This window comes from Nothoprocta perdicaria, unplaced genomic scaffold, assembly GCF_003342845.1.
Source record: "Nothoprocta perdicaria isolate Ctin4 unplaced genomic scaffold, notPer1 scaffold_77, whole genome shotgun sequence".
NCBI lineage: Eukaryota > Metazoa > Chordata > Aves > Tinamiformes > Tinamidae > Nothoprocta > Nothoprocta perdicaria.
The window spans coordinates 447,921-468,073 of NW_020456054.1; the positions used below are offsets into that span (position 1 = coordinate 447,921).

Here is a 20,153-nt window from a genome sequence, read left to right on the forward strand (position 1 = left end):
AATCAAAGAAGGATGCAAAGTCAGTTGCAAATTGTTAGTAACTGATAGAGATAAATATTGTTTTTAAGATGAATATTTTAAATATTTCTTTCAAGTTATGTGCAAAATAAATTTATAAATATGACAATTGAGTGTTCAAATGAAAAGGAAACATCTGATCGAAACTGAGTGTTCCATGAAATACTGATGTAAAAGTGAAATGTGATAGTTAATCATATTTAATCATATTACATAAGATAAAACATAGATATCAAATTTGTTAGTTTTTTGGACTAATATTGTTAATTACAAAAATAAAAGCAGTTTATTATGATCAAATGATTACAGTGCTTATTTAAGATAACAAGAATGTTTAGTTCTTGATAGGGAATATCCAGCAGAAGGTAAGAGTGTGTCTCAGTGGCTTCCTTTTTCACCTTGGTTTGGGTTATTTAATATACTGTGGACAGAAAGAGCCTTTAGCCCCAGGTAGCCCTAGGTGACATCTGGGGAGCCCTTTTGCCTTGCTCTGTAGTGGTCAGAGCAGACAGGAGTTGCTGACATCCCTGACACCTCAGCCGAAGCAAAAAGTCAGGCTGCCCATCTGCCCACCTTTGGTAAGGAAAGTAGATAGTTTAACAGGAATTAATTTAAGGTACGTTTACAACACAGGGAAGAGCAGAGACTCTCCACTGCCAGCCTARGCAAGCTGGCTTGAGTGTTAGCCTTGGCTGCAGTAGAACCGCAGCTGCTCTGGGGTGTAAGAAATTAGCTGACCCCAAACCCTGGGCTCTTGTTTAGGGCTAAGTCAGYACATATACCTTACATTGTGGGCTGTGTGTGGAATTGCCAAAGGATTTCCAAACATTTCTGTTTATACCTCTTTGTTTCATTGCTCTTAAGGGAAATGCACCTCTTTTTGTTCTTGATTGTATCTTCTCTAATCGTTATTTTGAAACTGATCCTGGTCGTGCACATCCCACGTTCTGGCACAAATTTCTCCTCCGTACTTCTCTCCATGTTCTTTCACTCCTCTGCTGTCTCCTGTATCCCTGGATGATCTAACAATTATCATTTATTGAAAAGAAAAACAATCAGTTTTCTTTTCCCTTCCATGCATGCTTCTTAGRAAGTTTTTCTACTTACACAGCCCTTGGAAGGAAGCATATATATTTCATGGATTGTTTAGATTCAGTTTAACATACCAGCAATTCTTGAATTAAAAGAATGATGTTTCTGATATTTCAGTAGAAAATGATCTGTTCTTAAGTGTATTTTCTGTGAAGTATCTCTTGTTCTTTTGGTTGAACCAAACTGAGCTGCCCGTAGAGTCAGAGTTGAAATTAAACTAGACTTTTTTTTTTTCTAATTCAAAATTTTCACACATGCTTTTTGCTTTAATGCAGAATATTTTTTGTTTCATCAACTATAAAAGTATATGCATGCATCTTTCTGGCATTGCTAGAATCAAAATGAAGCCACTAGAAAACAATTTTTAGTTATGTGAGTGTGGACACCCAAAATACCTCTGTAATTTTTTGATGCTTCTGTATTCAACAGCTTTTTTTCTGATATTTCTTTTCACATATCAGATGTTGATTTAGCAACGCTCAGTAGTTAACATATTTTAGATGTGAATTTGAGAACAACCAGAGCTCATCTCAACTGCATCATGGACTCTGCCACCTAAGGGCAACATCTGCAACCTTATAAGCCTAMGCAAATTAAATGATTGCTTTAAGCATTTTGAAAAATAAATTGGAACATTTTTTCAACAACCTATTTTACTAAAATTTTGCTTATTGCCAAGTAATGAAGAGAAGAGAGAAAAGGAGATTCTCAGTTACAAAATATTRTTGTCACGAATAGCTTTACCAGTTAGAATAAATATAATGTCGATGAAAATGACAGCAAAAATGCAGGGCCAACTGTCTCTCAAAGCTAGTGATGTTTTGACATGAGCCATTTTCACTACAGTAGTAGAGATCAAGCATGAGAGCAGGCTGTGTCTTGCAGTAACACATGGAGGTGTCTTGATCCTATGAGATTCATGAAATGTGCAGCACAGAATTAGTAACTACAGACATTCTCTGTTTTGAAATCTAAAGTTACCATTTGGGATATAGAGTAACTRTATGTGTTATACACAACAACTCTGTATTGGAAATGCATAGTTAAGACTGATCAGTCAAGTGTTCATGAGATAGGAAGTGCTASTATTATATTATTATATTATTTCTGTTTTCTTAACTTACTTCCCTTATGCRGATATACTTGGTTATTGATCCTAATTTCCTGATCTCTCTTTTCCAGGATTCTGACTTCTTAATAAATAAAGTATTCTTAATAAAGAGCATCTAGTTAGGCAAGATACACAAGTTAAAAGGGTAAAATATAGTAAATGTATAGTAAATGTTCCATTGAGGAAGGCATCTGCCTCTTCTTCTGAGGATATAGGTGACCAAAAGGGAATAATTGGTACATGCAGCATGAGCAGCCACCTTTTGGTCCTCCCTTATGTGTAGAACAGTCATTCCAGAAAAAAGATATATCTGTTTTGATTCCTGCCTAGATTGAAAGGATTGAATGTGTTTTTTAGAAAAGTGCCTTTATTATCAAGCCCTTGTGCATCTTTATTGTCTTGGGAGCTTGAAGTCTTCCCTGAAGTTGAACTACTACATAGACAGGAATATATGTGTTGTTCTCAGCAGGCAGAGAAAGCTTAATTTTAGCTTAGCATGTTCCAGACTTACTACCCAGAATGTGTATTGATCTTGCACCAATACAGCTTAAAAAGCAGAAAAAGTCCTGTGAAGACAACATCACACCCTCAGCTCTGCTCCCTCCCTGACTTCATCACTAGACTGCAGATTGCTTAAGCCTATTGCTTAAGCTCTGTTTGACAGGTATTTTTATCTGGAAGCCCATCTCAAGGAGTGTGGCAGATGCACCACTCTTCAGGTGACAGACCATCTCACAATTTAAGGGTTTGTTGAGTTCAGATGTTTGCCTGACTGCAGATTACAATRCAAGCCTACCCTGAAGTAGGTGTACATCTGCCTAGAAGAGGCAACTATATGAGCATGTGTGTGACACGCAGAATTAAGTTTCCATGCCTTCCACGTTAAAGGTGTGGAAAGTGTAGAAAGTGTTTTATAAACTATATAGATTGGATTGTCCTTTGATTAGCTGAATTTTATGTACCTAAATTCTAAATTAGGTAGGATTTAGGTAGATGAGGTCCTACCCAAGTTGTTTTTATATGGACATTAGCTTCCACGTTAGCATCATGCAGCACAGCATTCTTGTTGTCTATTTCATGCATTGCAGTTTTGGCCTCCCCTCCATTTAGACAGGGATGACATCCTCATAGTCCTCCCCTATATTTTTATTTGAATCACTTTCTTTTAAAAGCGTGTTTCTTTTATGTGCAGAAAATTGCTGCATGGGAGTCCRTAGTCCTGCTCCGTAAGCTGCTGAACTGTTTCAGGACTGAGCATCACGACACCTGTGCACACATGTGGGGCTTTGCTCTCTAGATTGAACAATTCARTGTTCTTCATTGTGTGGTAGTAATAATCTTTGCTGCATACTATTCAGTGCAGCTGTACAGGAGAAATTAAATTTTCATGGGCTTTTCCGTTTTACCTAGGCTACCCCTGTGTTGATTTCACAATACAAAATAAATAGCACATTCTATGAGGACTATGAGATATACTAGCATTCTTCTGCATTTATTGATTACAAACTAAAATGTGATGACTGAAAGATTACAATTAAAATCTGAAGCCACAAGGTTCTGATTTTTCAGTAACTTTAGCTCTACGCAAGCCTAATGCACCTCCAGCTTCAATTAAAACATTGTGAACTCAGCATTGCCTCAAATCAGGCTCCAGGAGATCAGGCCAGACTCACAATGACAGTTGGGACAATGAAGAGCATACAATTTATAAATCTCTTCTAAAATGCTTTTAATGATCCATCCCCCAACACACAAGACCTCTAGGAAAGAGGGAGTTGAATCTCTTGGAGAGCAACTATCCATCTTAAATGTCTGTCCTTTTTGTGAATAGAAAAGACAAGGTCCTTGTAGGAGAATACAATACTATCCAGGTGGTGTGTCATAATATGCACATATTGCATATGCAGAAGATAGTCAGAATTAGGTCAGTCCTRTTCCCAGTGCCATTTTCTGTGTTCAGTACGCTACTCCGATTCCTGTTTCTCATTTTTTCCAGTTTTCAGTCCGGACTTCTTGTCACATTTTCTTTCACCTCACTCTCTTCGTTCAATATATTTTGTGCCACTTATGGACTGTCTGGATTCTTTATTTGCCTTATTGTATCTCTCTCATCCAGTCWTTTTATGCCCCCTGTTCTTATAATGTCATCAGTGACATCCATGTCTCTGTTCTTCCTGTGGTTCATCAAGAATCATCCAGTACACTTTTCTTTCTCAGTCATTCTTAAGGAGCTTCCATGCATTGTGTGCTCTTCCTTCTCTTAACCCTGTGAGAATGCAGCCCCATCCTYCCCTCTGTCAGGTTTTACATTCTTTCTGTCACTCCTAAGGTTTCTTCCTTTCTCTTTGCAWCCAAGTCAGATCACTTCTTGGGTTAGAATGTCTGGGCTGTGTATTGGAGAATTAGCATTCTCAACGCAGGAGAGCAAGCGAGATCTGCTTTTTCCTAAGAAACAAAGATAATGAAGAATGTCATTAGTGCTATTTCCCTTAGGATTATAGGAATAGCAAGTTCTTATGAATAGACAAGTATGTCCTTTGCTTCAAGGATGCCCAAAGAAACCTGTAAGTAGATGATAAAATGTAAGTGCCCTTCTTGTATTTAATAACAGAGAACATTTAAGATGGCTTGCGCTTCAGATGTTATCACAATTTCCTTTTGGGTCTGTAAATCTTCTTTGGGTGTGTAAATCTTCCTACTTGTAATCTGTAGCTGGATGCAGATTTGTGCTAATCTGGATGATTCTCAGTTTCAATCAATAGTGACAGAGCCCTTTTCTTTGTAGGAATTGAAGAATAGTCTCTAGAGTTCTGCTGAATGAAACATATTAAGGATAATTTCTTCCAAACATGTTTTCTGCCTTAGTAGTCACAGAGTGCTTTAGCTGTTGGTGTGAGAAGCCTGTAAAGTCARAAGTAGGCCCAAGAAGACAGGAGTCCCCTTTTCTTTAATGCCCATGTAAGAGCTGGTAATGGAGTAGGAAGAAGTAGGCTGCCACCACTGAATGGATTGGTGAGACTGAGTGGCACTCCAAGTGCTGAAGTTTTAGAAGTGTCATAAAAGTAAACCAGCTTTGTGGTGTGGGTCCAAGACACTGAAGAACTGCATCAAGACCTTTATTTAGGTAGCTGAAATGCAGATCATGAGGAGCTATGATAGGAGTTGGAGACCCTGTACCTGAAATGATGTGGGATGTGCTCCRCAAAAGGTGAACCTGCCCCTAAGTTTAGGTACTTTAGGATCTAAAGGTGTGCTGCTTGTTATGTTGGATTGGACACTATCCTCCGACTCCTGTAAGCTTAGGGAAAGATAGTGTTTCCTTTCAATATTCTGATTTGTCCTCTGCTTCAAGTAATCCCCCATGAAGACAGTCTGCTTTTTAGCTGTAGTTAATGATACTGTGTTGGTACTTCCATGTAGTGACTCCCTGATTATTTGCAAGGCTTTGTGAGGACATAAAGCCTTGAGGGCTTATATGAGGGCCTGCACCCTCTCCCATGCCACAGTAAGTGCTCTAAAGTAGCTAGATCCTTCCCTTCAATAATATATTTGTAGTTATAATTTTTAAAATGGAATAATTAAATAGCAATTTTTAATGACTGTACTAAAAATGCTTGTCCATTGCTAGACCAACTCTAAGAGATGAGTAATAGCAGTTTTTGTCCTGTTGTTGCTGAGTAGGACTGGGAAACAGTTGATCTACTGARCCTTTCTCTTTTACGAGTTCTGGAAAGCTTATTTGATTTTAGAATAAGTCTCCACATCTCCTTGAAAAACATTTGGGAGACTTCAGGTACTCATGGTCTTCAACCATGGTCTTCCCAGCACAACAGGAGATGAAACATTCATTCATTAATTATGAATACCATGTGTCAGGAATCTAAGTAATGTAGTACTACTGCCAAGAGAGAATAATCCTAAACAGAGTATTACATGAAAGATAGTTAGTATGAAATAATGTACATGCTGTATAAGGTTCTAAAAATGAATGACTCCCGGTACATACTGAAATTATTAAAGTATTAACTTATTTTTTTCTGCTTTATTATAAGTACAAATTAAAACATATTATTTTTGTTTTAAAGTAACTAATAGAAGCTAATGAATAAAATTAATTTTAAGGATTAATGTGTTACTTCATTGAAGAAATTAATTCACTAACAATTTTTTTTCATTGCAGATAAAACTGTGGTATGACAAGGTTGGTCATCAGTTAATAGTCACAATATTGGGAGCAAAGGATCTTCCTTCAAGGGAAGACGGGAGGCCAAGAAATCCTTATGTTAAAATTTACTTTCTTCCAGACAGAAGGTAGGGWGAACAAAAAGACAGGGTGCTTTTGAGTAAGAATTAATGTGATATTCCAAATGTGGAGCTAAATTTACTGGTCGTGCTCTCAGAGAATAATCTTACAGGTTGGAGTCTCTTGTTGTATATATATGCTGTATAACAGCAGTTTTTCTTTGAACACTGAACACAAATTCACCAGCTGGATATTTTATTAAATGCTGAATGGAAAGGGAAAGGTGGACATACTGGCTTTCCCCAAGACACATTCATCTGTACTTGTGAAACATATCCATTTAAGGAAAAATATACAGTGATAAGGGCCCTTATTCCTGAATCACTTCTTTGTTTCTTAATTCCTGATTTTCTTTAATTTCCACTTGGATGGCAGGAAAAACAGCAAGGAGCGTGTCATCCAGGTGAACTTCTTTTTGGATATTTATTGGGTATTTAGCACAAGKCAGCAGGGGAATGTATTTAACTTTATTTTGTATTCTCTCTATCAAATAATTTAAAGATTAAACCTAACTCARTATTTTAAATATTGGCCAGTATTTTGCTATATTGCTAGAATTGAGTCTATACTGCCTATATTTTTATATCCTTTGCTTTTCATAATATCCAAACTGAGAAGATGCCAGCTATCTTAGTTCCAATTGATTTCCTCCAAAATGAAAGCCACTCAGTTCTTTGGAAGACACTGCTTTTCCACTTCCATTGTATGCCATATGTTAACAAAAAAACTTGCAGTGACTGCACAAATTGCTTATCATTTGAGAGAAAGTTCTTGGCTGGATTGTCTTTGCCTCAAAAATACTTCAACTGTTGGACCAGATTCTTAGTTTGCTCTAATTGCTGTGCTGTGTTTGGAGACACTAAAGCTAAGCTGAACTGAGAAKCAAGTCTGCAAAAGTTGCCTCAATAGCAACTTTTTTATTGAAGATTAATAAAGCTACTAGAAATGACTGTATTCATAGCGGCTCACAATGCAAGTTGAAAGAATTCTGTATAAAAGAAGCAGATATTTCATTAAATAATTTAATCTGTAAAAATGCCAAAATTTATATATTATTATGTTTGATTGTTCTGTGCTAATGTTCACAAGATATACCTCATGTTGTTCTCTTCTGTTACTTGAAGAGTTCAGAATCTTTTCTTCGATTACTCCTTCTGTTTCTTATCTCATAAAAAAAAAAAGAATTAGCAAGCTGTCTTTTTGAATTAGTTTTTTTCCTGACAGACTAATTGCCTTTCCTTTCCTGAGAAGAAAAGGCTAGGTAAGCAAAAATATATTCTTGTGTAAGAGAAAGAAACCTATTAGAGGTCAAATACATTTAAAGAAATCAAGTGCTTAATTAGATGAAGGTAGGARGCTTCCAAAATATGTTTGGTTAAACATATTTCAGTGAAAAAGCTTTTCCCATGCAACTTGTTTCAAATCTCAAGGGCAAATAAATCTTTATTGTGATAGAAATAATTACTTCATTTGTTTTAACGTGTCTAAAAATGTTATTTCATAGTTACTGCATTGATGCAGATGTCTTCATGTACAGTGTCTTCATGACCGTACTAGAAAATCTCCATGAATTAATACCACTATTGCATTATGCATTTGTCAGGAAATTTAAAAATTAAGGATTGTTATGAGCACCATTTTCAGTATTCCTTTTCGAAGGAATGTGGGTATCTTCCAGTGAAACTTGATTCCATCAGCAAGCCAGTTATTTCAAACAAAAATGTTCTGCAAAGCCTCTTGCTATCAATAACACCCTTGAGCCAGAGGCAGGATTCCCATGGTGGAGCCTTGCATGGAGATCTCGTGAGGCTCCAAAACATCAGGCCYATCTGTCAGTGAAGAACGACCATGAACCTGACTGCCCTTGTGCCGGGCTGGCCACCCAGACCTCCTCTCCTTGGCTTAGCAGACCACAGGCCTGGCAAGTGGAAGTGAATAGGCTGGCTGCCTTGCCTGAAATGCCAATTTTTCCTGTGGCCAGGATTATCCATACGGCAGTTTTACTTCCATGCAGTGGTCCATGGAAGCTGCATCTACACAAGTGTATTTTTTTTCATGAAAGCTCTGCTTTCTGTTTCTGAAATGAACTTATTTAAACATTCCTGGTTTTCAGGAAACTTCTTAAACTTGGAGTTGGCATTTGAACTGGGAATTGGCTATGTTTTTAATATGAGGTTATGAATTGCTCTCAATATATGTACTGAACATATTTTATCATAAACAGCTAATTCTGAGACATATTGCAATAGTATTTTTTGAAGTGTTRCACAGTGTACAGCTGATTTAGGTTTTGCTGCACCCTGTGAGAGGCTTATTACTATATATGTCTTTTGGACACTTCTAATTTTTTTTTTTTTTTTCAGTGATAAAAATAAAAGAAGAACAAAAACAGTAAAGAAAACATTGGAACCTAAGTGGAACCAAACATTCATTTATTCTCCAGTTCACCGGAGAGAATTTAGAGAACGAATGTTAGAAATTACTCTTTGGGACCAAGCACGAGTACGAGAGGAAGAAAGTGAATTTTTAGGAGAGGTATACGATTATCATTGGTTGTTATTTTGTATAATTGAGCACATATTCATTTCTAGATACAATCTTTTTGAAAAATGTAGTAAAACAAAGCAAAACTGCTTTTAATTTTTGTATTTCTCTTATCCACGGTGTAGATGTTGGAAAATGTTGCAGGCTAATTTTCTAGACAACGTTTGAATGCTGTTAAGGTTGTTGGTAAGGTAATAAGGATTTTGTGGCAATTTTTATTTATTTATTTGGCATCATCAAAGGCATAAGAATCCTTTCTTAAATTTAAGACTGCTATAAAAAAAATATAAAATTTCACACATATTCCTTATCAGTAAAAGAATAAGTTGAATGAATTTTATGGATATGCTGCCTGAAATGTGCTCCTTTTTAGTCCCGTCTGACCTTTAATCATCTTTTCTTTTGGAGATTCTAATTGAGTTAGAGACAGCATTACTAGATGATGAACCTCACTGGTACAAACTTCAAACACATGATGTCTCTTCATTGCCACTTCCCCACCCTTCACCGTATTTGCCACGCAGACAGCTCCATGGCGAGAGCCCCACACGGAGGTTACAAAGTAAGTTGCTGACTTTACATGTGTGTAGTTCATTTGAATTATGTGCAGTATATTAAATTCTTGTACATAGGAAACTGACAGAATTTGTGTGTCCATTTATAGCTCTTATAAATTGGGTTATTTATGAATACTGGTAAGATTGAGCTGTTACGTGTAGTAATACTAAATACTGTATGATCTACCATTTTTCTTAGTCTGCCTAGTTCAGGTCCTCATCTTGACTGAATAACCTTGGCCTTACACAGCAGTGTGCTGTTATTATCTTCTGAAGTCGAGTCTCCTGTATTAGGTTTATCATTTCATTATTTAACCAAAAAAAAAAAAAAAAGTGGAAGTGCAATAACTTTCTCTCTAACCCAGTCTTCTTCTAAATGAAAAACGATGATTTCTGTAAGCACATATATGCTTACAGAAAAGCTAAATATCATGGCCTGTTGGTTTGCTTTCATGCTACTTTATGTGGTTAAATTCACAAATTTATCTTCTAACTCTATTTCATGCATTTTGTATACATGATCTTTACACGTTTACTGGACATGTTTACTGTTATCTGTAGATATATTGAAAACAAAATATACAGTGTGTAAAGGAAAAGAGTTATGTTAGTATACAATGTGTATTAGAGTATGTGTTAGTATACATATACTGAAGAGTTATGTTAGTATACAGTGAGAATGCAGTTTGCTCTTTGCTATTATTTCCCTAGATAGACTGCTCACTTCTCTAGATAAACTGCTGTCGTTTCTCTAGATAAACTGCTCACTAGTGCCAGTGGTCCAAACTATCTTCTGTCGTTCTGTTGTTCACTGAATTAATTTTATAAAATATGCTTGATTTGATGCTCTGTTTTTTTATTATTCCCCCAGAAAATTATTTTTTAATAAAGAGGAAAAGTATTTGTAAGAATTATTTGCATTTTCTTTTGTTATTTTGTGTGTATGCCTATAGAAATACACACAAACTCACAGAAACACAGTCAAGCTTGAGTATTTCATTTGTTCTGTATGGATGGAACCTGTGTTCTTATTAGTTTATCTCTTTTATGTAAGTGTTTTAAAATAGTTGGTAGATTTTCTCTCTGTGCCTTGGAAGGTGAAAAGGATTAAAATGCTCCATATCATAATATTCTGAGATAGATACGTTAAGTGAGAGTTGAAATGTGTAGCCTTGAAGCCATGATATTATATAAAGAAGAAGGAAAGAAATGCTCGCTAGCAGTTAAGAATCTCAGTCAATTTTTCAATTCAGTCCTCTCCATTTTTTGCAGGACCATGAGTTGTTTTTTAAGTTAATCCTTATTTTAACTATTTTCTTCTTTATTTTCTKCATTTTGGAACACATTTTTGATAAGTTAAATCTAATTTCCTTCTGTGTAAGAATGCTTTTATGTATCAATTGAGTTTTTTATACAAAATTATATCTGATTTATTACCTAAAAAATAATATCAAACTTGTAGCTGTATAAAAAAAGAGACATTTTGAATTATAGGTTTGTTTGTTGTTTTGTATGGACACCTAAATTTTCTTATCTTCATGACTGACAGGTAGGTTACTATATATACATATATGTGGAAAAAAAAACCCACAAATAAACCTTGAATACTATTCTCTGAAGGTCGTTTTAAAAGAACCACCTGTGCTTACCCACCTGCTGTTCTTGATAATTCTCTGGCTTTATGTGGTTTTACCATGAAGTGCTTGTGTTCCACTTCCAGTGTCAATGAATTTTAGCATGCTTGAATATGAGCAGCTTGTCAGCCCTGAAGACTGAACTCCACTATTTTCGGATAGCCACTAGCATTGAGCAGCCTTCCTAGGGAGCTCCCATATGCCATTTTTTAGGAACCAGAGTTCAAAGAGAGTCCCTAACTCTGCCATACCTAAAAAAAATCCAGACAGAATTAATTGAAATTAGGGGCGAATTAAAGTTCTCTTTTATATTGCCTCCAACATGAGGTTGTAAGCAGAAAATTGGAAGTTACCTTGAAAAAAATGTGGGAGTTGCTGTAGTCAGTTCAGCGATCACATTACTAATGCTCCTCACACTAGATAAGAGGCTAATCCCAGATTCCACGGAAAAGTAAATGCAGTTTGGATGCCGCATTCATAAGTGCTAAGATCAATGGGAGAGAAGTTATCATTAGCATTACTCTTGAGCGATAACCGATGCAGAAACGAAGGAGGGTTTTYACCCTGGGACTACAAATCCATAGTTGCTTCCTCTGCACGTGTCCCAGAGCACAGAGATAGCAGCCACCACGCCGAGACCCAGGCTTGCTTGTTCAGTCTGTTACACTTACGTCCCTATAATGTCTTTGTCTGTGCAGTGTGAACCGACACTGTTCACTTGATAAAGAACTTTGGGTTATTACGGGTTTGGAAGCACGTGGATTTTTAAAATTCTATAGTTATTGAATTTGTTKTAGGAGCAGCTTCCATTATTTTATTCTACAGAAAGTATTTTAAGAGTTTACAGATGAGTTGTTAGGATTAAAAAGTAACCGATCCTTCTTTTCAAAGTTACATTTTGCAGCTTTAAAACTAATCTGGTTGATGTATTGATCTGCTGACTGCAGAGAGTGGGTGGACAGTGTGGCTAATAGCTAAATGTCAAAAGAAGAACGGGAGGAACATACAGATTCAGTAATGCAGACGTTTTCAGGTCTCCAGATACAGCATGTGTGTGTCTATTAGCAATGGAAAGAGAGTGGAAGCTTGAAATGCCACGAGAAACAGTACAGTATTATTATTTTTTTGCAATATATTTTTTCATAAGGGGAAAAGAGTGAACCTATGTGACAATGGCTGTCTTGAAAACACAGCCAAAACAAAGAGATATTAGAAATGACAGTGTTTGGAGGTCAACATTTAGAATTCCAAAATAGGGAATTAAACTGCATTCTGCCAAGACACCAGAAAATCAGTCAKGTTCAAAATAGCTGGAAATAAGGAAACCAGGAAGTAGTTTTCTTTTGTGGAATATTTAAATTTCTTTGTTTTTCCATTAAYGCTACTGAAGACTCCATTCATTTATCTACATGATACTTTAATACAATATGTATGAAAATCTGGTGGGAGAAAAAAGATCTACGAAAGACACCTACATGTAGCATGCAAAAGCTATGTATATGGCATTCCTTTTCAAAATCTTCTCTATTAACCTAGATGAGATGAAAGAATTTATAATTCATAAGCAAACCTTCTTTTGACAGAATAAGTTCTGAAAGTAAGTTCCTGGCTAAACTTTATACAATTTACCAGAAGTCTGACTATGTTTTCCAGGTCTATTTTTGGACTGTAACCTGGTATCCTTGAATCAGCAAGTTAGAAATTGTTTTCCTTCRTTCAGTCTACTGAGATTAACTTTTAGATGGATTTATCATTGCTGGGACCCACTTTTTAAATTTTTTTTTTTGCCTGTGGTTGTACACTACTCGGTCACCATTAGACTAAAAATGAGTCTCATCTTACAGTTGTTAATTCMGGTCTTCTCCTCCCTTATTTTAATATTAAAATGTTCAAATCTGTTTTGTGGAAAGTTATGGAGGTTTCATGACTGCTAGTTATTAACGTTTCATAATAATTGGTTTCAATGTTCTGAAATTATACCCAATGAAATTGGAGGCCCTTCATCTCAAACCTCAGTCTTCCACTGAAAGCCATTGACTTCTCTGGAACTCTGCAGAGTCCCATCTTACTGCAGACTCAGTATCTTGCTGTCTCAACAACTTCCTTTTAATTTGCTGTGAATATGGTAAGTCAGTAGAGTATTTTTAAATCAATGCTATTGAATCTTACTTGAGAGAATTATAATAATTTTGTTGGCTAGTAGGTGGGCAGTACTTAATGGAAATGCATAGCAATAACCTTTTATTCACATTATAATATGGAGCATTTTATGGTCAGCGGCACAGATCTGTGTGTGGTGAACAAAAAAGAAATTAGCCCTGGAGAATAACAGATATTTTTCCCTTTCATGCTTATTCATTAATTTTTCTCTTTCTTTTATGGAACACAGGCCTTGAGCATGCTATCTTCGTTTGCATTAATGTTTTGTTCACAGAATTTGAAATAATTATCAGTATTTATTACACATCTATGATTTATTATATTTATTGTACATCTGTGTTTTATTAAATACTTTATTAAAAAGGTATTTAACATGATACAGGGGTGTCTGCAAAGGCCTTAAACTATCAAAATTTGAAAGAAAATTATTTCAGAAGTTAGGTCTATGCTCTTTGAAGGATTAAAAATAAGAATTATTAAATTACAATTAAACTACAAAATATTTCAAATCCTATCAATGTTTTGAAGCACTTATATAATGATATAATGATTTTATTAAATAGCAGATATAATGAGTTTATTAAATTATCTGTGTGCCAGGTAATTATGGCAGAAAAGCAATGTTCTTTGTCAGAATAACTCAATGAATAGTGTAAAATAATCTTTCTATGCATGGGGTAGATGGGTTAGGAGACCATTAAATTGATTCTAAAAGATACAGACCTGACTTGTTCTCACTAAAAGTAGTATTTTTGTTTTAATTTTTGAAACATAATAAACTGTATTATTCAATTGTAAGTGTAATGATTGTGGTGAAATTTTCAAATAAATTTAATAATAATTTATGTGTTGCAACCATCCAGCAAAAAAAATGACTTCTCTAGTCCCCAGCTTTTAATTATATATGTCCAGCCCTTTTAATTATATAAATGAAATCCAGATGTGTTCTTCAGGTCTTTTTGATGGCTCTGTTGAACTTCTGATGACTTTGTAGTATTCTAGACTCTCCAGATTTTTGTATATTAGTGTATGTAAATTCCATTTTGTCAAAAAATGTTGAATTTTAGAAAAAAATGGCGTGGATATATAGAAAGTTAAAAAGCTTAGAACAACTATACATTAGTAATGCAAACAGTAACCCAAATCTCTTAAGTATTTAATTGCAGTGCTSGCATAGGGAGTCTTAAATTTACTGGGGACAGACATACGCATAAGGTACCTGCATCCTGTAGGTATGTATTTACCAAATCAAGTCCACTGAGTAGATGGAGACAGAAAGTTGACCAAAGCTTCACTTGTGAGTCCACTAAATTTAAAGTAGGATTCGTAGCTACATGCAGAGCAGAGCAAAGTTCTGCTAACATCCTGCAGGAAATTTCTATAACCTCGTCCTGCTGAGCTATTAACAACCATGTACAGTGATGCTAAGGGTAGRAATTCATATAATGTATCTAACTGATGATAAATCAGTTGCTCTTAAAACATTAAACATTTATACACAATAAATGGGCAGTTGTTTTTCAGAACTGGAAATTTCTTACAGTAATTTTGCATTTTTGTGGTTTTAATTTCTTCAAGCTGGTTAAGGTTTTTTTCTTTTGGATGAATGTGGCCTACTGTATCATATACTTCAGTTTCCAGAATTGATTAATACGAAGTTTAAGGTGCAAACCATCCCTGTTACATGTATTGATTCATATGTTTTCCCTTGACACTACTTCATTTCAATATTTGTTTTCCAGATAAAGGCTTATATTCATATAATTCAGGTAAATTTTCAGCATGCCAGAAATGCTTGCTGCTTCCATATACATGCAAAATTTAATTTAATATTTTATTGGTGTGCTTATGCTAACTATTGTGCGGATGCTAAGTTGCTAAAATGTTCTTTGGCTTTCCCTGTCTGCTTTTCAGTAATGGGTCTTTTGTTGCCTTTGTTTCTCTATTCTTAGCAGCTCTGTGTTGATATCAGAGCAGCATCATAATACTTGTTTTGTATGCATTTCTTTTAGGTAGCGCTTTGGTAGGTAAACCGTAGTGTGCTTTATTAACTATACTAAACAAATGCTGTTTTGCTTAAGCAGTAGTGAAATCAACACTTGTTTCACAGCTGTTTGAGAGCTAGTGTAAATATGTTTAGGATACAGACATGGGGTAAGTGAAATACTGGCAAAATCAGTATTTATACTGATAAGTATTTTTACAGTTTTATATTACTTTAAGTCCCTCGTTGCAAATCTGCTTGTTATATCTGAGAAGTGATATAGTTAGTTTGCCTAATTAAATATAGATAAACTCATAATGTAGAGTTTTTACAAGCTTAAATTTTGTAGCATATTTCATGTGGGACTTTTGCAATTCCTGCAGTTTTAATTATGGCAATCTCATTAAGAATTGGTACATCTAATTATCTTATAGCTATGTTTAAGAAATGAAACACGTTGTTAAGAAAATAAAGCCAATATCATAGTGGAGAGAAAAACACCCCACAGGATATTTCCTGACAGGAGGATTAAGAAAGCGTATTTTCCATTACTTCCATCCTTTGCCTCCCGTGTTCTGTCTCCTGCACTCTCTTCTGAAACAATCCCAAATCTGTCTCACGTCTCTTATCTTCAAAACATGCAGTGTTTGCTGTGACTGGCGTGGATTTCTGCACATGTGGATTAACCACACGTTTTAGCATGATTTTGTTTGTTTTCCCTTAGGGGTTGTAATTTGGATCTTTCTCTTCTGTAGGAAGATCTGTGGGAACTTAATTCAATTTGATATTTCTATACCTCTATCAATGTAGATGAAATTGTCCAAAAACTTTTTAAAACCCTCGCTATTTTGTGCAGAAGGGTGGAGTGACAGATTAACACTCAGACAGCAGGACTGCTAAAGAAGCCAGTTCCCATTGGAAACCCTCAGGCACAGACTGAATGGATATGAGAGAGCAAATTCCTAGGACAGTTGAGAGACTGATTTTAGGGTCGGGTTGCTTATGTGTCAGCTTTGAGCACAGAACAATTGGAGGTGACACTAAGTTACTTTAAGTGATGCTAAAAGGCCTCTTCCAGCTCCAGTGAGCCAGACCACAAGCAGGCCTTACTGACCTGTGTTCACCCAAGGAGCCCACAAAACCTCTTAAAATGTTCCCAAATTGTAAAGGACAGGATCCTTGCTGGGAAGGCCGGTCTGCTCTCTTCTCTGCTCCAAGAGAATTCCTGAGCCCTAAGTACACAAGGCCCTTCCCTCTGTATTTAAGGTGACTCCCCTTCATCTTCTTATCTCTCATTCCATCCCTTATACAGTTCTGATAGCAATATGGACTACTTATACAGGCTGTTTCGTGTTGAGCGTTAAGTTTTGAACACCTTATGCTGCTTTTCTCTTGTTGAGGCCTATCAACATGCTGTGAAGCACAGAAGATACTACACATTGCATTGTCTCCCTGTATATTAGTAATAGGATGGAGCATAGCTCTGTTTAATAATCCAACATCAGTTTTCCTGCAGAAGCCAGGAGATCTTCCGAAATTCTCCATAAATTCAGTCATATTTAAGATGTGCACTGTTTCTTTTGTAATTTGAAATGTTATTTCAAATATGCTTATGGGAAGAAAAGTGTTTTTGTGAAAGTAAAGACAATTCTGTGATATTGTCTTCAATGATTTTCATATTATTTTTACTCAGAAGTTAAAGCTTTCCATGACTTCTGACACTGCAACCTATGATAACTAAAAATATACCAGCAACTTCATTCATAAAATTGAATTAAATATCTCACTTTTTTCTTCAATTTATTACTAGGCATTAAAATAAGAATAAAACTGGAAAGCATAAGAGTTCTTTACACATTCTTCATAATGGAATTACACTGAAGTAACATGTTCTTGTGGCTTGCAGTATGGGGTCTATTTTGCCTTCGCTCTTTAAGTGTTATAACCATGAATTATGGTGGAAGCCAATATTTACCATCTGTTACCATCCAATTACCAGAAAACATGCCAATATTCTATTATAGTATAATATAATTCAGTATAATTTAGTATATTCTAAATATTCTATTCTAAAGAGTGGTTTATTAATAAAACTGCATTCCACTACACTGATAGGGAAACTTAATTAATGCCATTCCTCATGTTTAAAGTCCCATCAAAGACAAAGTTAATTACATGCAAACCCTTGGCATCATTGCTTTTATTTGTTGCACCCAGTGTCCCAAGTGTTTTGTGGTCAAGCTCTTGTACTAGGAGTTTATGTTAGAAAAGATTTAATTTCCTTTCTGTTCTATATACAATATTTTATAACATACTTGCCAAACACTTAAAAAAACTCATAAAATACTAAATAATAGCTTCATTAAAATCAATCCTTTTGTGTAATTTGTTTGTGAGAGGCTACATTGTCACATTTCCCAGATAAACTATGAATTGCTCTGACTTTCTTTGACAGTGACAGTTACAGTGCTTCTTTGAGATGATAAACAGTATTTTTACAGGATATAGGTAAGGAGGGCCTGAAGTCTGTCTTCAAATCTGCATCATCAATACATTGAAAAGACAACTTAGCGTCTAGAATTAATATATAGCAGCAAAATTCTTGCAAAATTTATGAGAAAAAAATAAGATGTCAACATTTATACTTGCATTTTGAATGCAGAATCTAATGGGTGATTTGGCCAGTGGATCTTCTAATCTGTTTTACTTCTGAAGTTAATGGAAGATAATTAAAAGAAATTTAATGTGATTACTTTGCAGAAGTTACATACTCCAGACAGTACTTCTTGACATTCCATATTTAATAGACATGCTTTCCTTCCTCTATCCTTCCTGAATGCATTGATTTCTGAAGAAAAAAAAACAATCATTAATCTTGATTTAATCCTTTTCTAACTACTCAACCAGCCTTTAAAATTACATTTAAAAATAGATGAAATATTACCTAAACGTGATTTTTTTCAAGGTCTTTTTGAAGCTGTAAGAGTTTGCTTGAGGAGATAGAATACACGCTCTGCTTTGAATCAGAATTTCATGTCTCCTGCCTACACAGAGGGAAAGGTTTTGTCCTGAAAGGATGTCAACTGTTGCAGGAGACTGTCCTCCTGGTCTCTTTGCAGCAGCCTGAGCAGTTGGAGAAAGCCCTGAAACCTGCCTCTTCTCTTGACTCTGCCTCCAGCTTCAGGGCAGATCTTGTTCCCAGGTCATATGTTTTTCCCATGTTCCAGCTCTTCCCTGCAGCTGAAGCTGAGGAAGCAAAAAAGATGAGGGGAACAGGGTCCATATATGAGTGGAGAAAAGACCCTGGAAGTTGATTTGAAGTTGAGGTATTAGGAGATTCTGGAAAGGGTGAATGAGGTTTCGAGGGGAGAGAAAGAACCCTCTCCCCTAAACTTACTGTCCGTTGATGCTTCGTGGTCTCTTTTCTTCCGGAAATACTTGTTGGCTACTGAAACATTTAATTTTTCCTATGCGACTGTGAAGTCTTGACTCTGTGACAACAGCTGGCTATTTTGGTTCTTGTAAATACAAATCTTTTCTCCAGAATACAGAACATAATACTCTAAAAATAACTTCAAGCAGATGTGCTGAGCTGTAAATATCAATATAAATAAAAGCAACCTTAATTGTAATTAATTAACTTATTCATAAGGATGAAATAGATGATCACTGAATTGCATTCATTCGTCGCTGATACTGCCACTTCCAAGTGTCCATGTGATGAGCAGCTGCAGTCAGCCCAGGTGTCCTCATGCCCCCTTTGCAGAGCTCCTTCTTCCGAGTGAAGCCCAAGCAATGCAGACAGCTCTCGGATCCGGAGCAGGTTATCCCAGAGCCCAGGATGGCTCTTGTGGCATTTGCTTTGGGAGCTTCTGCCCTTTAGATGCCAACCAAGCCCAAGCCAGACTAACAGGGTTCCTTTGCTCAGTCCTTTTTTGCAAATACCGTCCTTCTCATCCAGTGATCTGGTTTTGAATTAGCAGCCAGGAGAAATGGAAGCTGGTGGCCCTAAACAAGTTGCTCCTAGATGTGTGTGTCCCTGTACCAGTTGAAGGCTCTCTGCTAAACAGAGCTGCAGAAACAGCACCACAAGTGGATGCTCTTCGTTCAGAAAGCAAGAGCGAGTTTTGTTAGGCCTATGGACTATGATAACTAAGAAAATGGTCAGGTTGAATGTTGTCTTAAAGTCAGGCTTAATTTCTTTTTAAAAACTAAAAATGTTAAGAAGATGAAGTCTTTTCCTTCACTCTTGCCCTCATCATCTAGATCTTCTCTAAGTTTAATCATTTGCTTGTAATTTTGTATTTTTATCCTAGCTAGCATTTAAAGAAAAAAAGCCCCTACAAGATGTAGACTGGGAATCCTTCTGTGCCAGCTGCCAAGGCACAACCTTCCTCCTGCTTTGTCTTGCACTACTTTAGGTTCACTCACAGCTTTTACCTCTATTTTTTCAATCTGTTTTTCAGAAACATAGATTGTCCCTATGGTAACTAACAAAAACCTTGCACATGATTGAAGGTGGGGGGACAAGTAGATTAAATTGCCTAGCTACTAGTTACCTATTTTTAGATGGTCAGAGAGTTAGAACAGACCTACCATGTTGCTGAAATCCAAGATTTTTCACAGTCTAAAACAAGTAAATGAATAATTATCACACCAGCAATCAAATGCATCCTGCCTACTGTTGAAAAGATGCCCAGGACAGAGATGAATAAAATGAAGTCCTGCACAGACTAACACATATATTTGT

General features: G+C 35.9%; 1 protein-coding gene across 13 annotated transcripts in view; it reads left to right on the forward strand.

The window, feature by feature from the left end:
- The window catches only part of RIMS2 (regulating synaptic membrane exocytosis 2), a 340,555-nt gene that overhangs the window by 157,642 nt on the left and 162,760 nt on the right, over positions 1-20,153 (forward strand). For 7 of the 13 annotated variants that reach the window (XM_026051612.1, XM_026051613.1, XM_026051614.1 and 4 more), the window contains 4 exons: positions 6,402-6,532; positions 8,888-9,059; positions 9,477-9,630; positions 15,162-15,188. In XM_026051612.1, coding sequence (XP_025907397.1) covers positions 6,402-6,532; positions 8,888-9,059; positions 9,477-9,630; positions 15,162-15,188 — 484 coding nt within the window. The remainder of the gene's footprint in view (positions 1-6,401; positions 6,533-8,887; positions 9,060-9,476; positions 9,631-15,161; positions 15,189-20,153) is intronic. The other 6 variants (XM_026051623.1, XM_026051624.1, XM_026051620.1 and 3 more) reach the window with 1 other exon arrangement.